Source organism: Doryrhamphus excisus, linkage group LG15, assembly GCF_037039965.1.
Source record: "Doryrhamphus excisus strain RoL-2023G ecotype Guam linkage group LG15, RoL_Dexc_Guam_v1.1, whole genome shotgun sequence".
Classification (NCBI taxonomy): domain Eukaryota; kingdom Metazoa; phylum Chordata; class Actinopteri; order Syngnathiformes; family Syngnathidae; genus Doryrhamphus; species Doryrhamphus excisus.
In genome coordinates, this window is record NC_136371.1 from 17,919,455 (window position 1) to 17,941,355 (window position 21,901).

Genomic DNA, 21,901 nt, shown 5'->3' on the forward strand with positions numbered 1-21,901 from the left:
TTTATAATTCTAAGCTTAACTTGAGTTTAATTCTAAGCTTAAGTTTAATTCTAAGTTTAAGTTTAAGTTTGTTCACAGCCTGATCCAAAATAGACACATCACTAAACTATTCAATAAACTACAAACAAATAAATAAATATGTAAATAAAAGATTTAATAAAATTAAATTTGATGTTTTTTTAAATCAATTATGATTTTTAATATTTTCTAATTATAGAATAAACTGTGTATGTTAATTTCCATGTGACTGTAACATGTATTTTCCAGAATATTTGGTGTTATGTTATGACTGCCAATGACTGCCAATGACTGCATGAACAGCCAATGACAAGGCGGCCCCACCGGTTGCCAGGGAGACGGGAAGACCAAATCCACGCCAGCCGGCCTCACCTTGGGGTAGGGGAAGACGGCGTTGGAGGGGTACAGACCACCTAGAAACTTCTGTATTTCCACAAGGGGCGTGGCCGAGTTGTTGATGCTGAGGTACGCCAGCCGGGCGCCGTCCACCGACCACCAGTGGGCGACGTGTGACAGCAGCACTTCCTCTACACACATACAGAAGAAAATAAGAAAACGGGGCACGAGGTCTACGGGTTCATATGATGTTGCCTCCAATGAAAAGTCTGTCCGACCTTCGTAAGTCCAGTCCGAGAGTCCGTTGAGGACACGGCTGTGGTGGCCCCCGCTGGACGTGAGGCGCAGGGCTTGGCTGCTCACGCTGGCCTTGTAGAAGATGTCGCCATCAAAGAAAAACACCTGACACAAACACAACCGCATCCTTATATAGAGGATCTTTGGCTAGCACGTATGCATCAGCTTCCCCAAAACATTTCATGACCAGCTGTTGAAAGAAGTCCTTCAAAATAATCTTTGGTAGTTTATCAGCAAGTAAGAACAGGATCAGGAAGACCCGGGTTCGATTCTCAGTGTGGATTTCATCAAAAATAGCAGTGCTTAAGAACAGCACAGAGCTCCTGTCACAGAGAAAATGTTTGAGGATCTTTGACTAGCATTTTGTGCGGAACGCTCATTATGGCAAATTTTGACTAATATTTTTGCAGCTGATTACCAAAAACAGCAGAGCAGTGCTGTCTTATTGAAGATCTGTGAGCAGGATTTTTGCAACAGATGACCAAAAACAGCAACCCAACCCTGTCTTATTGAGGATCTTTGACTAGTGTTTTGCAGCTTGTGCTTAACAACAGCAGGTAGCACTCTGTAAAAGATCATTGACTAGCATTTCTGCAGCAGATTACCAAAAACAGCAGAGCAACACTCTCTTATTGAAGATCTTTGACTAGTATTTCTGCAGCAGATTACCAAAAACAGCAGAGCAACCCTGTCTTATTGAAGATCTTTGACGAGTGTTTTTGCAACAGATTACCAAAAACAGCAGAGCAACCCTGTATTATTGAGGATCTTTGACAAGTGTTTTGCAGCTTGTGCTTAACAACAGCAGGTAGCACTCTTACTGTAGAAGATCATTGACTAGCATTTTGCAGCAGATTACCAAAAACAGCAGAGCAACTCTGTCTTATTGAAGATCTTTGACTAGAATTTTTGCAATAGATTACCAAAAACAGCAGAGCAATCCTGTCTTATTGAAGATCTTTGACTCGGATTTTTGCAATAGATTACCAAAAACAGCAGAGCAACCCTGTCTTATTGAGGATCTTTGACTAGGATCTTTGCAACAGATGACCAAAAACAACAGAGCAACCCTCTCTTATTGAAGATCTTTGACTAGGATTTTTGCAACAGATGACCAAAAACAGCAGAGCGACCCTGTCTTATTGAGGATCTTTGACGAGTGTTTTGCAGAATGTGCTCAACAACAGCAGGTAGCACTCTTACTGTAGAAGATCATTGACTAGCTTTTTGCAGCAGATTACCAAACACAGCAGAGCAGCACTGTGTTATTGAATATCTTTGACTAGTATTTTTGCAGCAGATGACCAAAAACAGCAGAGCAACCCTCTCTTATTGAAGATCTTTGACTAGGATTTTTGCAACAGATGATCAAAAACAGCAGAGCAACCCTATCTTATTGAGAATTTTTGACTAGGATTTTTGCAACAGATGATCAAAAACAGCAGAGCAACCCTGTCTTATTGAGAATTTTTGACAAGGATTTTTGCAACAGATGACCAAAAACAGCAGAGCGACCCTGTCTTATTGAGGATCTTTGACTAGTGTTTTGCAGTATGTGCTTAACAACAGCAGGTAGCACTCTTACTGTAGAAGATCGTTGACTAGCATTTTGCAGCAGATGACCAAAAACAGCAGAGCAACCCTGTCATATTGAAAATCTTTGACTAAGATTTTTGCAATAGATTACTAAAAACAGCAGAGCAACCTCGTCTTATTGAGAATTTTTGACTAGGATTTTTGCAACAGATGACCAAAAACAGCAGAGCAACCCTGTCTTATTGAGGATCTTTGACGAGTGTTTTGCAGTATGTGCTCAACAACAGCAGGTAGCATTCTTACTGTAGAAGATCATTGACTAGCTTTTTGCAGATTACCAAAAACAGCAGAGCAGCACTGTGTTATTGAATATCTTTGACTAGTATTTTTGCAGCAGATGACCAAAAACAGCAGAGCAACCCTCTCTTATTGAAGATCTTTGACTAGGATTTTTGCAACAGATGACCAAAAACAGCAGAGAAACCCTGTCTTATTGAAGATTTTTGACTAGTGTTTTGCAGTATGTGCTCAACAACAGCAGGTAGCACTCTTACTGTAGAAGATCATTGACTAGCTTTTTGCAGCAGATTACCAAAAACAGCAGAGCAGCGCTGTGTTATTGAAGATCTTTGATGAGTGTTTTCGCAACAGATGACCAAAAACAGCAGAGCAACCCTGTCTTATTGATGATCTTTGTCTAGTATTTTTGCAGCAGATTACCAAAAACAGCAGAGCAACCCTCTCTTATTGAAGATCTTTGACTAGGATTTTTGCAACAGATGATCAAAAACAGCAGAGCAACCCTATCTTATTGAGAATTTTTGACTAGGATTTTTGCAACAGATTACCAAAAATAGCAGAGCAACCCTGTCTTATTGAGAATTTTTGACTAGGATTTTTGCAACAGATGACCAAAAACAGCAGAGCGACCCTGTCTTATTGAGGATCTTTGACTAGTGTTTTGCAGTATGTGCTTAACAACAGCAGGTAGCACTCTTACTGTAGAAGATCGTTGACTAGCATTTTGCAGCAGATGACCAAAAACAGCAGAGCAACCCTGTCGTATTGAAAATCTTTGACTAAGATTTTTGCAATAGATTACTAAAAACAGCAGAGCAACCCTATCTTATTGAGAATTTTTGACTAGGATTTTTGCAACAGATGACCAAAAACAGCAGAGCAACCCTGTCTTATTGAAGATCTTTGACTTGCGTGTGCGTGTGTGCGTGTGCATGATCAATGATACACATGACAGATGGGGGCGTACGCCCCACCCACCAGCTGGTTCCCCTGAGGCCCCCAGGAAGCGTACTGCAACACGGCCTTGTCCTTCTGCGGCGGCCCCAGCTCCAGAAGTTCCCTGCAACACACACGGGACATAAGCCTTGAAGGGGGGGGCGGCGTCCCGTCCAAAGATCTCTGTGGTCCTTCTGCACCGTGGCCCGGAAGATGGGGGCATGTCCGAGCAAGATGCAGAAAGGACCAGAGAGAAAATGGGGGCTCATGCAGGGGTGCAACATCTCCAATCTCCTTTCAGGCTTCCTGCAGACACGCCTCCACAGAACAAAGATGGCTTCCTCCTGGACTCCGCCACTCATACGATGCTGGAAATGAAGAAGACGCACGGATGAAGGCAAGCACGGGGCTCTGATGGGGGAGTCGCTCGGTCCGACGTCCGCCCCTCCCCCGGCATGCAGCCCATGCAGGAGCATTCCGGGTTCCACCTACCCGCTGGCCACGCTGTAGGTGGCATAGGACGCTGTGGAGGACTGAGAGAACACCTGAAAGAGGCACACAGCAGGTCACGCATACGCACGCCACTGGGGGGGCGGCCGCGGGACGGGCGGCCTCAATCAATACCCGCAACGCCCGCCTGTCACTCAAATACGTTAGATGCATTGAATTAGATTTTTATGTCCTTATTTCAGATGGATTGGGCCCTCAAATAAAATAAAATAAAATAAAATAAAATAAAATAAAATAAAATAAAATAAAATAAAATAAAATAAAATAAAATAAAATAAAATAAAATAAAATTAAATTAAATTAAATTAAATTAAAAAAAAACATGAGTATAAACAAATAAAAAAATGAAATAAATGTACTCAATTATTTAAAAGGAAATGTGTCTTGCATTACAATATAATGCAAAAAACAAATTATTTAATCAATTAAAATTAAAATTATCTTATGAATAAAATAAAATAAAAGCTAACATGAAGTTATACTGCCTCCTCCTGGCTACACTGTGGAATTGCAGATTTGTAGGTAAAATAAATAACACCAGTAAAATAAATTAAATTAAATTAAATTAAATTAAATTAAATTAAATTAAATTAAATTAAATTAAATTAAATTAAATTAAATTAAATTAAATTAAATTAAATTAAATTAAATTAAATTAAATTAAATTAAATTAAATAAAATAAAATAAAATAAAATAAAATAAAATAGGGCCCTTTAAATTAAACTAAACTATTTGAATTTAACCAATTCAATTCAATGTTTGAGCATTTTTCAATTAAATAATAGGGACTCAAATTTAAAGTAAATTTTGCTTTTGAAGAAATTTATGAATTTTCTTCCATTTTTAAAATTCAAATTTGAAGGAAAAAACATTTAACATTATTTAAAAATGTCTATCAATCATCATTTTACTGGAATAAAATGTCCTTTTGTGGATGATTAAATAATTAGATTTTGTAACGTTTGTCTATTTGAATTTATTAATACAGCTTTATTAAATTTTAACATTATTAATTTTAATTAAGTAATTAATTTCCTTTTTATAAATGCTTTGAAATTACATTTTTTACACAATTTAAATATTGTTTTATGTTTTATGTATGTTGAAAATTTCGGCAAGTCAGTTATGAAAACAAAATGATGCAAACATCAAAATTTTGAAAATTTTGTTGTTCGAAAAGACAAAAATACAGTGCCCCCCCCCCTCCCTGAGTGTGTGACTACCCCAGTAAGCCGCTAGAGAAAGAGTTTCAAGGTCGTTACATCACGGCAGGGTCGGCATCCAAAGCAGAGAAGGTTGCATCACAGGAACTCTGATGTGAGGAAATAAAGTAGCCTACGGAGATGGGGGGGGGGGGTCAGAGGAGGAGGAGGTGGGGGTCTGCCCGGTGACGGTGTCAGCATCTCCGCCAATAATGAAAGCAGCATGCTGAGGAAGACTAATGAATGCGTTGACCGCCATTGATCACGGCCCCACCTGATGAATTCAAGGTCAGACATCCATTCCTTCTCCTTTTCCCACAAAAGCCCAAAGGAGGCAATTTGCTCGTCCGTCAGCCTCTGAGAGCTTTGTGGGGAAAAAAAGCCCCCGTAGAAATGAAATGTCACATCCTCTACACAGCACGCTTGAAGAAAAGGGATTGGATTTCTCCTTTAAGGATGAAGGAGCTGCCGTGGGTAAATGCCGAGTCCGCGTCCGAAGGGAAGTGGGAAAATAACCCAGGTGACGAGTCGGGGCGCCCGGGTGGGGGGGTCCGCCGGAACGTCATGTGAGCAGCCGTCATTTGTCAAAGTGTGGGTGGCGCATCTTCAACTGGCCTGAAAAGGTCAGTCGGAGGAAGAATAAATCAAGCGGACGGCTGAGGGGGCGGCTGGGGTGGCGGGGGCTCGGGTACCAACGTGTGTCCCACAACGCACTACGCTTTCCTGACACATCCCAATCTCGTTTTCTCGTTTTCCTGTTTAGCCTGTAACCTAGCTAAAGTCAGCCTGGCATGTTTTTGTCTTTCTTTTTTCAAGCTGCTGCGTACGACGGATTATTAGCAGAGCCAAACAGCAAAAATACAGCAAAGTCATAATATTACTTTACAGTTTTCTAGAAAAAAGGAATATATTTGTAACGATAAAGTCGTACAATTTGAGAAAAAAAACTTCGTTTTCGAGAAAAAAGTTGTACATTAAATACAATAAAGTCAAAATATTATGGCAATAAAGTCATGATATCATGGGAATAAAGTCATAATAATATGGGGAAAAATCATGATAATTCGTGAATAAAACCTTAATATAATGGGAATAAAATCATGATCATTTGGGAATAAAGGCATAATATAATGGGAATAAAGTCATGATCATTTGGAATAAAGCCATAATATAATGGGAATAAAGTCATAAGTCTTTTATATTTTATATTACAAGTTTATTCTCATAGTTTTGCTACTTTTTTCTTGTCATATTACCATTTTTTCTATTGTTTTTTCTAAAATTAGTATATTATATATTATAATAGTATTATTACTATAATATTATCATTATATTATTATATCATAATATTATATATATATATAAATTAAACCTGTATTGTAAAAAAAAATATAAATATATAAATTAATATAAATACATTTATATAAATATAAATATAAATATTTTGTTTTTTAGATAGTTTTTAATATATTAATACATTTTATATGTATAAATTAAACCTGTATTGTAAAAAATATATAAATATATAAATTCATATAAATACATTAATATAAATATAAATATTTTGTTTTTTAATATATTAATATATTTTATATATTACCTTTTTATATTTTATATATTAACTTTATAATGAAATAATTTTAAAATATTTAAAATATTTTTTCTTTACTATTTCTACTTGATGTTGCTGATGATGGATGGGGGGGCATGCTGACATTTTGACAGCTGTTGAGCAGCACGGTGTAAACGGAAAATGCTGAAACAACATTTTACAAAGCAAAGACTCCCCCCCCCAGCCCCCGAGCAACAGCCCCCCCCCCCCCCCAGCCCCCACTTCCCTCTGCAGCAGAACACAGGCCCACCACTGCTTTGGCACATCTTGGTGGCCATCATTCGTTCCTTCTCCTCTTCCTCCTCTAGCGAGCACCACGACCCCCGCTGGGATGGGAATCATCTATAATCCCATCTAGGAAAGTTCTTTCCCCCAAGGATCCCTGTCCTCCCGGATTCCCACAAGGCCCGATCACCCTCCAAAAATCCATTCCCCTTCAAGCCTTAATGGAAAACCACAACAAACCCGTTCAATCTTTCCTCTCTGCTGCCCGGCGCCCCCGCCATTCCCGACAACAATAATCTCTCTGATGGATTCCAAGCGAGCCCGTTCCCGTTCCTTCAAAGACAACACACTGCTCTGACCCCCCCCCCATCCCTAAACTGCATCAGTCAGCATAAATTGCTCCGAGATAGACAGGAAAAGTGAGCGAGTGGGTGGGAAGATGGAAGGGGAGTAAAGGAATAAGGACCGGACGCATAAAACGCCGAGCGCACTTGATTCATGGTGGCAGGCCCCGCCCCTTCCTGTGATGACTTACGGTGCCGATGCATACAAATGAAGACGTATGTAAACATCATATCATCCGAAAAAAATCCCAAAAGAAAACTGGAATACTTGGAGAATATGAAGATGAATAATCATAATGAATTCATTTAAAAAGCATAAAAACACATTAAAAGAATAAAGTCCAAAGACTATTATGAATATTACGGAATATTAAGCTAACGTCCAACTAGTTGTCGAGGAGGAGCTAGCATGCTAACATTGACACTAACATTAACATTTGTTGCTACTTTCATGGGTAGACACATATACAAACACTAATCACTATCATGCTTTGTGTTAGCACGCTAATGCTAGCATAGTAGCATTTTTAGCTGTCATCATGAGTAGATAAATATATGAACACTTCACACTATCATGCTAAATGTTAGCATGCTAACATTAGCATGATAGAATTAGGTGTTAGCATGCTAATATGAGTGATTAGCATTTTTTATGATTTTATTGTCATTATGAACATAAGCAGCATTATCATTCTAGATGTTAGCATGTTAACAACAGAATGTTAGCGTGCTAACATAATCACACTAACATTTTTTCGCATTGTCAAAGTAGGCATTTTGATAGGTGTTCCAAATCGAATGCTAGCATGTTAGCATTGCAATCATGCTAAGGCTATAATGCTAGCATATTTTGTTATTTCATGTGTAGATAGATAGTATATAAACACTAACCACTATCATGCTAGGTGTTAGCATGCTAATACTAGCATGGTAGCATTTTTAGCTGTCATCATGGGTAGACAAATATATGAACACTTCACACTATAATGCTAAGTGTTAGCGTGCTAACATGAGCATGGTAATATTGCTTTTTTCTATCTTAATAAAGAGACACAATTAGGTGTCAGCATGCTAACATGAGTAATTAGCATTTTTTATGATTTTCGTCAATATGAACATAAGCAGAGAGCATTATCATTGCATGTTAACAACAGAATGTTAGCATGCTAACATAATCATACTAACATTTTTTTGCATTGTCAAAGTAGGCATTTTGGTAGGTGTTACAAAGCTAATGTTAGCATGTTAGCATTGCAATCATGCTAAGGTTATTATGCTAGCATATTTTGTTATTTCATGGGTAGATATACAGTATATAAACACTATCTTAATAGGTAGACACAATGAGGTGTTAGCATGCTAACATGAGTAATTAGCATTTTTTATGATTTTTGTCAATATGAACATAAACAGACAGCATTATCATTCTAGGTGTGAGCATGTTTACAACAGAATGTTAGCATGCTAACATAATCGCACTAACATTTCTTTGCATTGTCAAAGTAGGCATTTTGGTAGGTGTTACAAAGCTAAAGTCCGCATGTTAGCATTGCAAGCATGCTAAGGTTATTATGCTAGCATATTTTGTTATTTTATGGGTAGATATTCAGTATATAAACACTAACCACTATCATGCTAGGTGTTAGCATAGTATTTTAGTTGTTTTCATGGGTAGACAAATATATGAACACTTCACACTATCATGCTACATGTTAGCATGCTAACATGCCTTTTTTATCTTAATAGGTAGACACAATGAGGTGTTAGCATGCTAACATGAGTAATTAGCATTTTTCATGATTTTCGTCAATATGAACATAAGCAGACAGCATTATCATTCTAGGTGTTAACATGTTAACAACAGAATGTTAGCATGCTAACATAATCATACTAACAATTTTTTGCATTGTCAAAGTAGGCATTTTGGTAGGTGTTACAAAGCTAATGCTAGCATGTTAGCATTGCAAGCTGCTAAGGTTATTATGCTAGCATATTTTGTTATTTCATGGGTAGATAAACAGTATATAAACACTAACCACTATCATGCTAGGTGTTAGCATAGTATTTTAGTTGTTTTCATGGGTAGACAAATCTATGAACACTTCACACTATCATGCTAAATGTTAGCATGCTAACATTGCTTTTTTCTATCTTAATAGTTACACACAAGTAGGTATTAGCATGGTAACATGAGTAATTAGCATTTTTTTATGATTTTCATCAATATGAACATAAGCAGACAGCATTATCATTCTAGGTGTGAGCATGTTAACAATAGAATGTTAGCATGCTAACATAATTGTACTAAAAAAAATTTGCATTGTCAAAATAGGCATTTTGGTAGGTGTTACAAAGCTAATGCTAGCATGTTAGCATTGCAAGCATGCTAAGGTTATTATGCTAGCATATTTTGTTATTTCATGGGTAGATAAACAGTATATAAACACTAACCACTAGGTGTTAGCGTGCTAAAATTAGCATAGTAGCATATTAGCATGGGTTGACACTTATATGCTAGTTGTTAGCATGCTAATATGTACATGTCGGCATTTTGCAATTTTCAAGAATATGAACATAAGCAGACAGTTAGCGTTAGCTAGGTGTTAGCATGTTAACATTAGCGTGTTAGCACAATAACATAATTATACCGACATTTTTTGCATTTTCAAAGCCAGGGACTTATACAAACATGGTTGCCTTCTTCCTGTTTACCCAAACTGGAAAGGAACCTTTGTTTTTAATTCTCAATAGCAGAGAATTAGCAGAGGCAGCCTCAATAATTAATGTGCAGTCTGCTCATTAGCAAAGAGAGAATATGAAAGAAAAGCAGAAAGAAAAGAAACCCCGCAGAGAGACGACTTCCATGCTAATAAAAACGCAAAAGACTTTTTTATTTGCTTGCATGGCCGCTCGTTTGTCCTCGGTGGGAAGCGTTTAAGGGAGCCGCAGAGCCAAGGATGGACCACCTCGTATTCACCTGAGACGACCCACTATGTCATCCACTTCGCCTTTTCATTATCAACCACTCCCACCCCCCCTTTATGCCCCCCCCCCCGGCCCTTGACAGTCTTCTCCAAGACACGCTTTCATCCTCCGTCACCCGCTCTTGAAATATTCAGCCCCCCCTCTTCACCGCTTGCTGTGGGTTTTATCGAGCTAACTACGGTAGCGCTGCAGTACGGTCGAGTCAGTGCAGGGTGGGGGGGTTGGGGGGGGTCCATTGTTTCCCCGTCTCGCTAACGACTAGCCTGCTGATGTTTGGACAAATAAATCACATAAATAAGCCGAAGGGGGGAAACTCACCGCCTGAATGTTGTACGCCAGGAGCACAAAGCTCTGGTCTGCCGAGACTTGGAATTTGGTGGCGGACAGATCCTGCGGGGGGGGAAACAAAACAACAACATCACATTTTCTTAAGAAGCCATAATGATTGCCTCTTATTTAGCTGCCGAGTCCCCCAAGGCTCAAACGGCGACCCCAAAAGCAACAAATCTTGGAAAAGACTTGGAGACGCTTCATCTATTTGATGTTATTTATGACCATCAACTTAGATGGTGCATTCAAAAACCATCAAACAAAGTGGGATAAATCATCGCTCACATGAAACATGCAAAAACTGTGGCCTTTCTCACTATATATCATTTATTCAATTCAATATTTCAAAACTTGATATTCCTTTCTATAAAATTTGATTGTCTATATCTGCCCTGTGATTGGCTGGCCACCAGTCCAGGGTGGACCCCGCCCCTCGCCCAAATAACAGCTGGGATAGGCTCCAGCAAGCCCATGACCCTCGTGAGGATAAGCGGTAGAAAATGAATGAATGAATCATTTAAACATCATTTCTATATATTCTATATATTGTTAGCATATTAGCATTGCTAGCATGCTAATATAAGCATATTAGCATTTTTTATGATTCTCATGAATGTGTGATCATGCTAGGTTTTAGCATGTTAACAATAGCGTGTCAGCATGCTGACATAATTACATAAACATTTAAACACTAACCACTATCACGCCAGGTGTTAGCATGTTAACAATAGCATGTTAGCATGCTAACAATTACACTAATCGTTTTTTACATTTTCAAAGTAGGCACAATACAATATATTTTTGCTTGGCATGTAAGCATTGGTAGCATGCTAAGGTTAGCGGATATTTGCTATTTCATGGGTAGATACAGTATAGATACGTATATATATATATATATATATATATATATATATATATAGCATTTTTTGCATCTTCATAATGGTAGACAACATTATGCTAGGTATTAGAATTCTAATATTTGAATATAAGTATTGCTAGCATGCTAACATGAGCATACTAGCATTTTTTATGATTTTCATGTATATGAACAGTTATCACACTAGCATGTTAACAATAGCATGCTAACATAATTATATATATATTTTGCATTTTCAAAGTGTTAGCAAACAAACAGTAGCATGACAACATTGCTTTTTCGCCATTTTCATAGGTAGACACTATTATGCCAGGCGTTAGCGTGCTAATGTTTGCATATTAGCATTGCTAGCATGCTAACATTAGCACAGTAGCCTTTTACCACTTTCATAGTTGGACACTATATGCTAGTTGTTAGCATGCTAATGTGTGCATATTAGCATTGCTAGCATGCTAACATTAGCACAATAGCCTTTTACAGTAGCATGACAACATTGCTTTTTCGCCATTTTCATAGGTAGACACTATTATGCCAGGCGTTAGTGTGCTAATGTTTGCATGTTAGCATTGCTAGCATGCTAACATTAGCACAGTAGCCTTTTACCACTTTCATAGTTGGACACTATATGCTAGTTGTTAGCATGCTAATGTGTGCATATTAGCATTGCTAGCATGCTAACATTAGCACAATAGCCTTTTACAGTAGCATGACAACATTGCTTTTTCGCCATTTTCATAGGTAGACACTATTATGCTAGGCGTTAGCGTACTAATGTTTGCATGTTAGCATTGCTAGCATGCTAACATTAGCACAGTAGCCTTTTACCACTTTCATAGTTGGACACTATATGCTAGTTGTTAGCATGCTAATGTGTGCATATTAGCATTGCTAGCATGCTAACATTAGCACAATAGCCTTTTACAGTAGCATGACAACATTGCTTTTTCGCCATTTTCATGGGTAGACACTATTATGCTAGGCGTTAGCATGCTAATGTTTGCATGTTAGCATTGCTAGCATGCTAACATTAGCACAGTAGCCTTTTACCACTTTCATAGTTGGACACTATATGCTAGTTGTTAGCATGCTAATGTGTGCATATTAGCATTGTTAGCATGCTAACATTAGCACAATAGCCTTTTACAGTAGCATGACAACATTGCTTTTTTGCCATTTTCATAGGTAGACACTATTATGCTAGGCGTTAGTGTGCTAATGTTTGCATGTTAGCATTGCTAGCATGCTAACATTAGCACAGTAGCCTTTTACCACTTTCATAGTTGGACACTATATGCTAGTTGTTAGCATGCTAATGTGTGCATATTAGCATTGCTAGCATGCTAACATTAGCACAATAGCCTTTTACAGTAGCATGACAACATTGCTTTTTCGCCATTTTCATGGGTAGACACTATTATGCTAGGCGTTAGCATGCTAATGTTTGCATGTTAACATTGCTAGCATGCTAACATTAGCACAGTAGCCTTTTACCACTTTCATAGTTGGACACTATATGCTAGTTGTTAGCATGCTAATGTGTGCATATTAGCATTGCTAGCATGCTAACATTAGCACAATAGCCTTTTACAGTAGCATGACAACATTGCTTTTTCGCCATTTTCATGGGTAGACACTATTATTCTAGGCGTTGGCATGCTAATGTTTGCATGTTAGCATTGCTAGCATGCTAACATTAGCACAGTAGCCTTTTACCATTTTCATAGTTGGACACTATATGCTAGTTGTTAACATGCTAATGTGTGCATATTAGCATTGCTAGCATGCTAACAATAGCACAGTAGCCTTTTACCATTTTCATAGTTGGACACTATATGCTAGTTGTTAGCATGCTAATGTGTGCATATTAGCATTGCTAGCATGCTAACATTAGCACAATAGCATTTTACCATTTTCATAGTTGCCACTATGTGCTAGTTGTCAGCATGCTAATGTGTGCATGTTAGAATTGCTAGCATGCTAAGAGTAGTATACTAGCATATTTTGCTATTTCATGGGTATATACGTATATATATAAACACTAAGCACTATTACTATATTACTATGAATGAACAAATACATGTTATTCCTAATAATTGACATGGTCAGCAGTATATGTGGTGTTTATTTTTATACATAGTATATTAAAGCTAATGAGTGTAATCCCCAATTATCCACACGGCTTCCACTGCCTTTGCTCCTCGTGTTCTAAAGTCTGAGTCCACCGCTGCCTTTCATGTTTTAATGAGCTTTTTAGGACACGTGTTAGCAAAGACATGACTTCGGGGTGCATTCCATTTTGTGTTTTGAGAGGCAGCCTTCTGCGTGGTCTAACGGCGTTCCAGGACGTTAAAGCCGTGTTGCAGCAACATGTCTAATGGCGGCACCTTGTGCTATACGTGCGTTGTAGTCGCAGTATATTTTTTTTTTTTTAGGGCAAATCTTGGCGCAGCACGCTAATAATCCCAAGACTTCATCTGGAGCCTGACAACAGCAGCCTGCGCTGACCCACATAGCGCCAGCACGGGTGCGTGTGTCGCACAAGGAATATCAATTCTCTTTGAAAATGACACGGCAGCTGGAAAATGAGCTACACGCTCTGCCAAAGTACTTTATGACCCCAAATTTATCCCAGTCGCGCAAACGTGCCTGAATAATGGAGTTAGAGGGGTCCTTATTGTGGCGGATAAGAAGCGGGAAGAACATCTCGCCCTCGCGGAACATCATTTGAAGCTAATGTGCGCCTCTTTTCTGCTCTACATTGGAGAGAAGAGTCATACCATATTGTAAAAAGGCTTCACTACACAACTAAAAAATAATACTAAGACTTAAATCTAATCTTACTGCTACCATATTGTAAAATGAGGCTTCGCTACACAGCTGAAATCTAAATTTAAGACATAAATCTAAGCTTCCTACTACTACACTCTGTTTTAAAAAGGCTTCGCTACACATAAAAAACTATTATTAAGACTTAAATCTATGCTACTATGCTACTACTACCATATTGTAAAAAGGCTTCACTACACAACTAAAAAATAATATTAAGACTTAAATCTAATCTTACTGCAACCATATTGTAAAATGAGGCTTCGCTACACATCTGAAATCAAAATTTAAGACGTAAATCTAAGCTTCCTACTACTACACTCTCTTTTAAAAAGGCTTTGCTACACATCTAAAAACAAATATTAAGACTTAAATCTATGCTACTATGCTACTATGCTACTACTACCATATTGTAAAAAGGCTTCACTACACAACTAAAAAATAATATTAAGACTTAAATCTAATCTTACTGCAACCATTTTGTAAAATGAGGCTTCGCTACACATCTGAAATCAAAATTTAAGACATAAATCTAAGCTTCCTACTACGCTCTCTTTTAAAAAGGCTTCGCTACACATAAAAAACTAATATTAAGACTTAAATCTATGCTACTATGCTACTATGCTACTATGCTACTATGCTACTATGCTACTATGCTACTATGCTACTATGCTACTACTACCATACTGTAAAAAGGCTTCACTACACAACTAAAAAAATAATATTAAGACTTAAATCTAATCTTACTGCGACCATATTGTAAAATGAGGCTTCGCTACACATCTGAAATCAAAATTTAAGACGTAAATCTAAGCTTCCTACTACTACACTCTCTTTTAAAAAGGCTTCGCTACACATAAAAAAACTAATATTAAGACTCAAATCTATGCTACTATGCTACTACTACCATATTGTAAAAAGGCTTCACTACACAACTAAAAAATAATATTAAGACTTAAATCTAATCTTACTGCTACCATATTGTAATATGAGGCTTCGCTACACATCTGAAATCAAAATTTAAGACGTAAATCTAAGCTTCCTACTACTACACTCTGTTTTAAAAAGGCTTCGCTACACATAAAAAACTAATATTAAGACTTAAATCTATGCTACTATGCTACTACTACCATATTGTAAAAAGGCTTCACTACACAACTAAAAAAATAATATTAAGACTTAAATCTAATCTTACTGCGACCATATTGTAAAATGAGGCTTCGCTACACATCTGAAATCAAAATTTAAGACGTAAATCTAAGCTTCCTACTACTACACTCTCTTTTAAAAAGGCTTCGCTACACATAAAAAACTAATATTAAGACTTAAATATATGCTACTATGCTACTATGCTACTACTACCATATTGTAAAGAGGCTTCACTACACATCGAAAAAAAAAAGCTCAGCAAAAAGTAGGTTTTGTTGCATTTGTTGCAAGTAATTGTATGAAACTTGGCCAGGTTGTTAAAAGTAATATTTGTTTACGTTATGCCGTATATAAAATGGGAGTTGGCGTATATGGCGTATATGGCGTATATGGCGTATATGGCGTGTATGGCGTGTATGGCGTGTATGGCGTATATGGCGTGTATGGCGTATGTGGCGTATGTGGCGTATATGGCGTATATGGCGTATATGGCGTATGTGGCATATGTGGCGTATATGGCGTATATGGCGTATATGGCGTATGTGGCGTATGTGGCGTATATGGCGTATATGGCGTATATGGCGTATGTGGCGTATATGCCGTATATGCCGTATATGCCGTATATGGCGTATATGTCACAACGTAAATATGCGCTAGCCTAATGATCTTATTTTCTCTTATTATGTCTACTACATCGGGTAATATGGATGCAAATGTGACTATAGGGGTGTTATTTCATGTCTGGAGGGCTCTAATAATGTTAAAGGTGGTAAACAGGTTTTGTGTGCTAACTATACAAATATTCCATTCCTAAATAAGGAATCTTTATGGACCAATGAAGGGGGGTAAAGGAGGTGCTAGCTTACACTCACCAGGGAGGTGTTGTCCAGCAGGGTGGTGGTCAGGTTGGTGTTGAGGTCAAACGCCAGGATGTGACCCTCTCTGGTGCGGAGAGCCACTCGGCTATCTACCGTCGGGAAAGAGCAGTGAATGGCAGCAAGGCAAATGAAAAACTCCTCATTGTGGAAAAGTGGCTTCCAAAGCACGGAAAGGGGTTCCTACCGCTCAGCCAGGCCACGCTGGGGTCGTGAACTTTGAACCCTTCACTCTCCAGGTCGTCCATGGTGAAAAGGGAGCGGCGTAACAAGCGCGATTCGTCTTCAGAGGCGACACAGAAGAAGATGGGACATAAAACAACAGCATGATGGCCTCCCAGGATGGCTTGACCCACCACTTCCTGTTGCTTCAGTATTGCATCATCACTTTCCACAAATATAGGAATTGATGGATGGTGCTTTTGTGGTCAAATGTTCCTATTATTAGTGAACAATATGTACATGTTAGCCAATTTCACATGCTTTCTTTGCCTACATGGAGTATTTTCAAGCATAAGGGTATTTTACACTGGTTGGGTTTCGGGGCGCAGGTGAAGCGCAGTCTCCATAATGGTAAATTAAACAATGGGCGCACAGTCCAGACATGTCACCAAAACCTTTCAGAGTGTCTCGCACATTTCAGGGGAAAGAACAATGACAGCAAGCACTATTTAATGTCAGCGTCTGGATATTTGTACATTTATATATATATGTATATTTGTATATGTGTATATTTTTGTATTTGTATATTTGTACGTTTGTGTATTTTTGTATTTGTATATTTGTACATTTGTATCTTTGTTTATTTGTATATTTGTACATTTGTATACTTTTGTATTTGTATATTTTTGTATTTGTATATGTGTATATTTTTGTATATTTGTATATTTTTGTATATTTGTATATTTTGTATATTTGTATATTTGTATATTTTTGTATTTGTATATTTATATATTTGTATATTTGTTTATTTGTATATTTTTGTATATTTGTATATTTTGTATATTTGTACATTTGTATATTTTTGTATATTTGTATATTTTGTATATTTGTATATTTTGTATATTTCTACATTTGTATATTTTTGTATTTGTATATGTGTATATTTTTGTATTTGTATATGTGTGTATTTTTGTATTTGTATATGTGTGTATTTTTGTATATTTGTATATTTTTGTATATTTTTGTATATTTGTATATTTTGTATATTTGTACATTTGTATATTTTTGTATTTGTATATTTATATATTTGTATATTTGTTTATTTGTATATTTTTGTATATTTGTATATTTTGTATATTTGTACATTTGTATATTTTTGTATATTTGTATATTTTGTATATTTGTACATTTGTATATTTTTGTATTTGTATATTTATATATTTGTATATTTGTTTATTTGTATATTTTTGTATTTGTATATTTGAATATTTATATATTTGTTTATTTGTATATTTTTGTATATTTGTATATTTTGTATATTTGTACATTTGTATATTTGTATATTTTTGTATTTTTATATTTGTATATTTGAATATGTATATATTTGTTTATTTGTATATTTGTTTATTTGTATATTTGTACATTTGTATATTTGTTTATTAGTATATTTGTATATTTTTGTATTTGTATATTTGTATATTTTTGTATTTGTATATTTGTATATGTGTATATTTTTGTATATTTTGTGTATTTGTATATGTTTGTCTATTTGTCTATTTAGAAGGCGGTAATAAAGTTTTCTATGCTGTCGCTAGGTAAATATTGCACGTCCATATTGGGGATCCTACTGGTACAAACGGGCGTCCTTACCAGGGGTGAGCAGGACGACAGAGAGGATGACCAAAGACATGACAGCCAGGATGACCATCATGGCGATCCCGATGCCCTTCCAGTTCCGGGGGGGCCCGTCCGAGCTCCCCAGCTCCTAAAAACAAGGAGTAAGAAAGACTTCAAATTCTTCTTCTTCCTCCAAATCTCTCCCACGTCCGCACGGGAGCTTCATCCACACGCTTTAGACGCCGCCGCAGTTTTGTGTGCACCATCGATTTCAATCACTCGCCACTTGATTTCATTGAACTGACTGATGGGCAAAGCGCCGCCGCTGAAAGACGCCCTGATGAATTTGGATGAAGATGGATTCGGGAAAACACTTTCCGCCGCAGGCTGCAATTCCTTGGGAGAAGATTATGTGCCAATGCTGAGCGATGCTGTCGGCGGAGGGAAAAAGTCGTCAGAAACAATCGCCTTCCAGCGTCTCTGGAAGCGCCACCAATGTTGCATCATCGCTCGTCACTTGAGCCGCCTCAACACGTTTAAAGCGCACGCAGAGCTCCATAAAGCGGCTGGATGCTGACGGCTGGTCATACGTCAAATGCGGCCACTGCCATCGAGACCAAGAAGTCGCCTGCAGCGCTCTTTGAACACATCGTCTATTGCGCAACACAGCAGCAGAACCAATGTTGTAATAGCTGCACATCTTATTCACCTTTACACTCCTATTACCCAATATAGTAGACATAATAAGACAAAATAAGACATACTAGACATAGAAAACCTGTTTACCACCTTTTAAGTACACTTGTTAATGTCACTAGAGCCCTCTAGGTATGAACTAACACCCCTATAGTCACCTTTACACTCCCATTACCCAATATTGTAGATGTAATAAAAGAAAATAAGACATATTAGGCATAGAGAACCCGTTTACCACCTTTTAAGTACACTTGTTAATGTTACTAGAGCCCTCTAGATATGAACTAACACCCCTATAGTCACCTTTACACTCCCATTACCCAATATAGTAGACATAATAAGACAAAATAAGACATATTAGACATAGAGAACCGGTTTACCACCTTTTAAGTACACTTGTTAATGTTACTAGAGCCCTCTAGATATGAACTAACACCCCTATAGTCACCTTTACACTCCTATTACCCAATATTGTAGAGGTAATAAGAGAAAATAAGACATATTAGGCATAGAGAACCCGTTCACCACCTTTTAAGTACACTTGTTAATGTCACTAGAGCCCTCTAAATATGAACTAACACCCCTATAGTCACCTTTACACTCCCATTACCCAATATAGTAGACATAATAAGACAAAATAAGACATATTAGACATAGAGAACCTGTTTACTACCTTTTAAGTACACTTGTTAATGTCACTAGAGCCCTCTAGATATGGACTAACACCCCTATAGTCACCTTTACACTCCTATTACCCAATATAGTAGACATAATAAGACAAAATAAGACATATTAGACATAGAGAACCTGTTTACCACCTTTTACGTACACTTGTTAATGTTACTAGAGCCCTCTAGATATGAACTAACACCCCTATAGTCACCTTTACACTCCCATTACCCAATATTGTAGATGTAATAAAAGAAAATAAGACATATTAGGCATAGAGAACCCGTTTACCACCTTTTAAGTACACTTGTTAATGTTACTAGAGCCCTCTAGATATGAACTAACACCCCTATAGTCACCTTTACACTCCTATTACCCAATATAGTAGACATAATAAGACAAAATAAGACATATTAGACATAGAGAACCTGTTTACCACCTTTTACGTACACTTGTTAATGTTACTAGAGCCCTCTAGATATGAACTAACACCCCTATAGTCACCTTTACACTCCCATTACCCAATATTGTAGATGTAATAAGAGAAAATAAGACATATTAGGCATAGAGAACCCGTTTACCACCTTGTAAGTACACTTGTTAATGTTAATAGAACCCTCTAGATATGAACTAACACCCCTATAGTCACCTTTGCGCACCTATTACCCAATATAGTAGACATAATAAGACAAAATAAGACATATTAGACATAGAGAACCGGTTTACCACCTTTTAAGTACACTTGTTAATGTTACTAGAGCCCTCTAGATATGAACTAACACCCCTATAGTCACCTTTACACTCCTATTACCCAATATAGTAGACATAATAAGACAAAATAAGACATATTAGACATAGAGAACCTGTTTACCACCTTTTAAGTACACTTGTTAATGTTACTGGAGCCCTCTAGATATGAACTAACACCCCTATAGTCACCTTTGCACTCCCATTACCCAATATAGTAGACATAATAAGACAAAATAAGACATATTAGGCATAGAGAACCAGTTTACCACCTTTTAAGTACACTTGTTAATGTTACTAGAGCCCTCTAGATATGAACTAACACCCCTATAGTCACCTTTACACTCCTATTACCCAATATAGTAGACATAATAAGACAAAATAAGACATATTAGGCATAGAGAACCAGTTTACCACCTTTTAAGTGCACTTGTTAATGTCACTAGAGCCCTCTAAATATGAACTAACACCCCTATAGTCACCTTTGCACTCCTATTACCCAATATAGTAGACACACTAAGACAAAATAAGACATATTAGCCAAAGAGAACCTGTTTATCACCTTTTAAGGATACTTGTTAATGTTACTAGAGCCCGCTAGATATGAACTAACACCCCTATAGTCCCCTTTACACTCCTATTACCCAATATAGTAGACATAATAAGACAAAATAAGACATATTAGGCATAGAGAACCGGTTTACCACCCTTTAAGTACACTTATTAATGTTACTAGAGCCCTCTAGATATGAACTAACACCCCTATAGTCACCTTTACACTCCCATTACCCAATATAGTAGACATAATAAGACAAAATAAGACATATTAGGCATAAAGAACCTGTTTACCACCTTTTAAGTACACTTGTTAATGTTAATAGAGCCCTCTAGATATGAACTAACACCCCTATAGTCACCTTTGCGCACCTATTACCCAATATAAGGGGATAATAAGAGAGCTAGATTTGGGGAGCGGAGTTGGGGGCGGCCGTGGGGGGTTGAGAGGTGAGTTTTAGCTTGGCAGGTTAGCATAGGTTACAGCCACAACAGCAGCCCGTGTGAGGGATTATTATGCCTGTTGTTCCGCCAATCAAGGATGGTGCTGGCGTCCGCTTTGTCTAAATGAAAGGAACGCTCCTTATCTCGCGGCGTTTAAGATGGTCGCCAGTCGTCATCGGTCACCATTAAGTACGATGCGGTCGGGAGCGGCTCAATCGCATTGTGGCTGTTAAATTTGGCGTTGGCGACGCCGGAAGAGAGGAACAGATGGCGGCGCCTCCTCGCTCTGCGGGGCACACTCTCTATTTCAGAATCACTGACGATGAGTGTAAATAGTGGCAAATAACTCTCCCCAAATAAAAATGTCCGCCCTCCCCACGTGCATATTAGCCTTCATTAGCATACAATTATCTCATCAGTCCAATCAGTTTTATTACCACTAAGCTTATTCAGCGGGATGTGTGCCTCTTTTACACGCAGATCCCCGCAAACTGCAGTAGACCTGCTTTAATAATGATTTGGAGTGCATGAGAAAGTGAAAGAAAAACATACACTAATTCATTAATTGGTTCCAGAACAATAAAAAGTATGATTTCTTATTTATAAATTGAATATTTGGATAGTTCGAGTTTTTAACATTATTAGAGCCCTC

The 21,901-nt window shown here is 37.4% G+C and overlaps 1 protein-coding gene across 1 annotated transcript in view; it reads right to left on the reverse strand.

Annotated features, from left to right (window-relative positions):
* Positions 1–21,901, reverse strand: part of LOC131104041 (inactive dipeptidyl peptidase 10) — a 41,222-nt gene that overhangs the window by 13,132 nt on the left and 6,189 nt on the right. The window contains exons 2-9 of the mRNA XM_058050750.2: positions 18,172–18,286; positions 16,547–16,642; positions 16,357–16,451; positions 10,621–10,692; positions 3,916–3,968; positions 3,466–3,547; positions 633–756; positions 391–545 (exon numbers count right to left, since the gene is read on the reverse strand). Of these exons, the coding sequence (XP_057906733.2) occupies positions 391–545; positions 633–756; positions 3,466–3,547; positions 3,916–3,968; positions 10,621–10,692; positions 16,357–16,451; positions 16,547–16,642; positions 18,172–18,286 (792 nt within the window). The remainder of the gene's footprint in view (positions 1–390; positions 546–632; positions 757–3,465; positions 3,548–3,915; positions 3,969–10,620; positions 10,693–16,356; positions 16,452–16,546; positions 16,643–18,171; positions 18,287–21,901) is intronic.